The sequence below is a fragment of the Thalia democratica genome, chromosome 7, assembly GCF_965202585.1.
Source record: "Thalia democratica chromosome 7, ktThaDemo2.hap1.1, whole genome shotgun sequence".
NCBI classification, from domain to species: Eukaryota; Metazoa; Chordata; class Thaliacea; order Salpida; family Salpidae; genus Thalia; species Thalia democratica.
Genome location: NC_139171.1, coordinates 35,112,417 through 35,117,678, shown reverse-complemented (window position 1 = coordinate 35,117,678; position 5,262 = coordinate 35,112,417). Strand labels below are relative to the sequence as shown.

The following is a 5,262-nucleotide window of genomic DNA, read 5'->3' as shown; positions in this document are numbered from 1 at the left end:
ATAGCTGTAACAAATTTTATAAATAAAATTATATTTTTACTAAAGTGAACTGAATTTATAATTTAAGGGGGCTTGTCAATGAAAGAGAACCTCTAGATTTGTTTAAATTTTCAACAGAAAATGCTGGCACAAGTCAAAAATTCACTTTTTTTGAACTAAAAATTTTGGTTTTACTTCAAAGTTATTTAATGTTAGTTAATATGCTAAGGTTAGCTACTTGGAAAAAAAATTGGTAACTTATGTTAATTTTTACATATTTATTTTAAACTTGTTATATTACAGTTTTTTTTGCATTTAATTTTTAGTTTTTCACGTTTCTGACATAGTGAATTATTATACAACTTGTTTTAGTAATTTTAGAATATATAACTCAAGTTCTTACAGTTGTTTAAAAGCTAATTTTAATATTTTTAAAAGAATTTTAAGGTGAACAAATGGACAACTTTAATAACGACGATGAGTTAAGGATCAAGACCTCCAAACTTTGTATGCTTATTAGAAATGGAGAAAAAAACAAAGCAAAAAAAGAGTTACTCAACGTAATCCAAAATTCTACAGACCCGTACGAAAGTGCGGCAGAAATTTTAGAAAAGGCAGAAAGGAAAAACAAGAGTTATTCCATATGCCCGACTGTTCTTGAAATACTGCAGAGCAGCTTCTCTGAGCGTGAAGTTTCACAAGAAGTAAAGCGCTCAATGTTGACTATACTTTTCAACTTTAAACTATCTTGGCGTCAAAGTATAATACAGACGTTCAAACTAAACGAGCCTAATTTTAATCTGGTGCATGAAGCCGCCTCCAAACTTGAAATGAGCAAAGAATACTTAAAACTCACCGACATGATTTAAGCCTTCATCCTTCACAGCGTTTACTACACCGTGCACGTGTATAAGCCTTTGTTGGTGAAAAACGAAAGAAGAACAGTCCAGGAATACATCAAAGGCAATGAAGAGGCTCAACGTTACTTCTTGAACTTGCTAGACTCTTGGTTGCTTGATGGCATAGATGTAAACCAGTTTAAAGAAGTCGATAGATCGTTTCTGGACAAAAAGAAGCTTTTCGACCTGACTTCCAGATGGAATGAGTCGTACAACTCAAAAAAGAAGCTTAAACTGGTAAACCTTGAACTTTTCAAACCACTCAGCTACATAAAGTTTATCCTGCACCGGTTCTACACAGAGTCTATGATGTCAGGACCTGCATTGGAAGGTGTGGTGCTGAGAACAATAAACAACAATAAAGTTCTGCTGAAAAAAGTGTTGCAAGAAATAAAAAATTGCCACAACGACCACGAAAGAGCAATGAGACTTGAAAGGAGGTTTGCAAAAGAAGAAGAAAATAATGTCCCAATATGGTCTGACCATGAAGATGATCATGACATTTACTTACAATTAAATTACAAGAAGGAAAACGTTCTCATGGTTGATTCCGTGCAAAAGTTAGTTTTTGTTGAGAAAGAACTATTTTCTAGCTTAGCTGTTGCAAACGAAACAATTCTTGGTTTTGATGCTGAATACACTCGATCAGTTACAGACCCAAATGAATATCACATTGCTCTCATTCAAATAGCATCTGATGAAAAAGTTTATTTACTTGATGTATGTTACTTTCGCGACGCAAACAAAATGGAAAACCTGGAACAAATAGTCACAAAACTTTTCAATTCCAGCTTGTTTGTTATCCTTGGCTATGGAGCTAAGTCTGACTTAAAGCTTATGAGAAAGGAGTTTGAACGTTTTCCCAATGAGCCATATTGTTTTGTAGATCTTGGGCTCATGAGACAGTCTGAAACTTTGAGTAAATGTGTAGAAAAAGAAAAATTGGCTAACAGTAGCGATGTCGAAAAAGGTGGTCTGAGCAAACTTTGCTTTCAAGTTTTAGGGCAAAGTCTTGATAAAAAAGAGCAATTGTCTGAATGGGCCAAGAGGCCGTTGCGTGAAAAGCAAGTTACTTATGCGGCTTAGATGCTGCCTGCCTGCTTAAAATTTATCAAAAATTGAATGAAAGACTTGCAGATCAAAACTTTTTAGAAGTATGGCAAAAAGTTGGTTAGCACACACATTCAGAGTCTACGCTGTCTGGGCAAAGCTTTAAAATGTTTTGTGAACTTGGGGCTTATCTAAAAGAAGCTTTTTTTTTTGCTTAAATGGCTACTACCACCAGCAAATTTTGTTTGTTTTTCATTTACTATTCTACAAGGTCTTCTTTAAAAATTTATTTTTTAGCAATTTTTGAAAGCAAATAAACAAACAAAAAAATATATTTTTTATTAAAATAGAAAATTGCTAATTTTGTCCTGTTAAGTCTGTCTAGTCTGTTAAGTCTGTTAATTCCTTTGAAATAAATTTGATTTTATTATCGTGTTCAATAAAGTATAGAATTTATAAAGTTGCTATGGATCAAAACATGTACTATGTTATTAAAATTTATTGATAAGTATTATGATTTTAGAGGTAATAAAATAACCTAATAATTTTGATGAAAATAATGTGTAAATTTATTTTTACGGGATTTATAAATGTTAAAAATTTATCACTAAAAGTAATAAATAATATCAACTCTGAGACTTGAATGTAAAAATTTAACTATATCATTCGTTTAAGATAATTCTTTTGGCATCCCATTATTTATTGTTTCCTGGACCGACATGTGAAAGCTTTTTATATTTAAAATTGTCTTAAATACTTCCTAATAAACTAAAAATAAAAATAAAAATAATACTAATACTAATAATAATGATATTGTGGTAGTACAAAAATTCAAACTTGACGGTCCGGTGTGCACAAAACCTATTTTTCAATAAAAATTGTTTTGCATAATTTTTGAAAATTTTGAGAGCTACTGCTATAAACAGTAATTTAAATTATTACACGCGTATCAATTAAAAAAAAATTATTAATAAAAAAAAAACATTTATTAGTAAGCTCCAAACAAATATTAAACTTTCTTTAAATATCTGCTGTTCTTGTCTTCAAGGTTACATTTTACATATACTATTTATTTTACCACAACAAGAGCTATTTTGTTTATAAGATATTATTATTAAAACACTACGGTCAACTAATTCATTTCAAATAGATAGGATAGGTTTTTAGTCATTATACCAATAAATATAAACTATAAGCGCATATGTTATCACTTTAAAAATAAACACAACTATTTTAATTATTCAAATAACTAGCTTACATTTTTTTAGGTTTCAAACAGATTCTAATTTTGCAAGAGATGCAAAAATAATTCTGTCATTAGCATTTTTACCCACAGAGAAAGTTGTTGACGGTTTAGAGGCTTTAATTGCTAACATTTCTGAAGAACTAGTGACAGTTCTGGAGTGGTTTCAGCACTACTATGTTGAAGGTTAAGTACATTTAAATGTTTGTGTTAATGTTTAGTACACTTTAATTTTTTGCCAATTTAAATTTGTTTTTTAATTTGTTAGAATAAAATTGTAAATATTAAAATTAAGTATTTTATTTTTTTAATGTTTAATTGGTACATTTATTTAAAATTTAAGCGTAACTTTTTGAATTTAAATTATGAGGTTGTATTTAGAAATGTACATAAACGTTAGATTAAAAAAAAATTAAACTTAAAGGTGCTAGAGGTGAGCCATTGTTTCCAATTCCTTTGTGGAGTCAGTACGAACGAGTACTTACAAAAAGTAATCGAACGAACAATATTGCGGAAGCAGCGCTTCGAGCTTTGTACGCAGTATTTAATGGAAACCATCCCAATTTATGGAGTTTTATAAATATTCTGAAAACGACTCAAAATTCTCGGGATATGGGACTAGAACACCTTCTGGCAGGGATAAAACCAGATCCCAAAAGAATAAGGTTCAGACAAGCAGATGAGCGTCTGTTTTATCTGGTGTCAAATTTTAATGAAAATAATAATATACTTGAATACCTACGCGGTAATCAATACAATTTTGATATAGATTAAATGTATATATTTGTAAATTTCGTTTGTCTTCGTTTTTATAATAAAATTTAGTGCTATGCATAAATTTTTATTATTGTTTTACATAAATAAAGTTATTTCAACCATGTCAGCCAAGCAAAGTAATTAAATAAAATGTAAGTAAAGTATTCTTATTTTATTAACAGAAGTAAAAAATAATACAGTATAAGAACATTTAATTAATTAAAGATTTTTAAAACTAGTTACCATTTATTACCATTGTATTGTTTGTGTTAATGTTTAGTACACTTTAATTTTTTGCCAATTTAAATTTGTTTTTTAATTTGTTAGAATAAAATTGTAAATATTAAAATTAAGTATTTTATTTTTTTAATGTTTAATTGGTACTTTTATTTAAAATTTAAGCGTAACTTTTTGAATTTAAATTATGAGGTTATATTTAGAAATGTACATAAACTTTAGATTAAAAAAAAATCAAACTTAAAGGTGCTAGAGGTGAGCCATTGTTTCCAATTCCTTTGTGGAGTCAGTACGAACGAGTACTTACAAAAAGTGATCGAACGAACAATATTGCGGAAGCAGCGCTTCGAGCTTTGTACGCAGTATTAAATGGAAACCATCCCAATTTATGGAGTTTTATAAATATTCTGAAAACGACTCAGAATTCTCGGGATATGGGACTAGAACACCTTCTGGCAAACAAAGTATTCTTATTTTATTAACAGAAGTAAAAAAGAATACAGTATAAGAACATTTAATTAAATAAAGATTTTTAAAACTAGTTACCATTTGATTTACCAACTTCTTGTTTTTCAGTACTTATTTTTGTTATTAAGTACAGTTTTTCTTAAAAAATACAGGCCACTGAAGATGTTTTTTAACGTTTTGCTACCTACAAATGATTTTTCTAAATATAATTCGAAAAGACTGCCAAACTTTGTCTTACAATTTACTCCTTACTTAGATAATATTTTGTTAAAAATAATTTTGGAAGACACACTCTTTCTTGAAATCACACTTTAAAGTGCCTAAATTGCATAATTAACAGCATGCTGGTTATATAAATTTAATTTTAAACGTTTTATTAAATACAAACTTTACACGTATTTAATTAAGTTACTTAAAACTATCAATGGCGCTTAAGTGTCACTCCGTGCTTGAGAATCATTTTGTGCAAAAAAATCAATCAGTGATAAAGTTACACTCCGTGTTAAAGTATCACCCCGTGCTAAAGTGAAGCCGTGCTAAAGTGACACTCCGTGTTAAAGTGTCACACCGTGCTAAAGTGACACTCCGTGCTAAAGTGACGCCGTGCTAAAGTGTCGTCCCGTGCTAAAG

At 29.6% G+C, this 5,262-nt stretch overlaps 1 protein-coding gene across 1 annotated transcript; it reads left to right on the top strand.

Moving 5' to 3' along the window:
* The first annotated feature begins 434 nt into the window (after positions 1–434).
* LOC145841298 (exonuclease mut-7 homolog) lies at positions 435–1,964 on the top strand. Its single transcript, XM_082948661.1, has 2 exons — positions 435–697; positions 866–1,964. Exons 1-2 carry the CDS (start codon positions 435–437, stop codon positions 1,962–1,964), a joined length of 1,362 nt encoding a protein of 453 aa, XP_082804787.1.
* Positions 1,965–5,262: the final 3,298 nt, after the last annotated feature.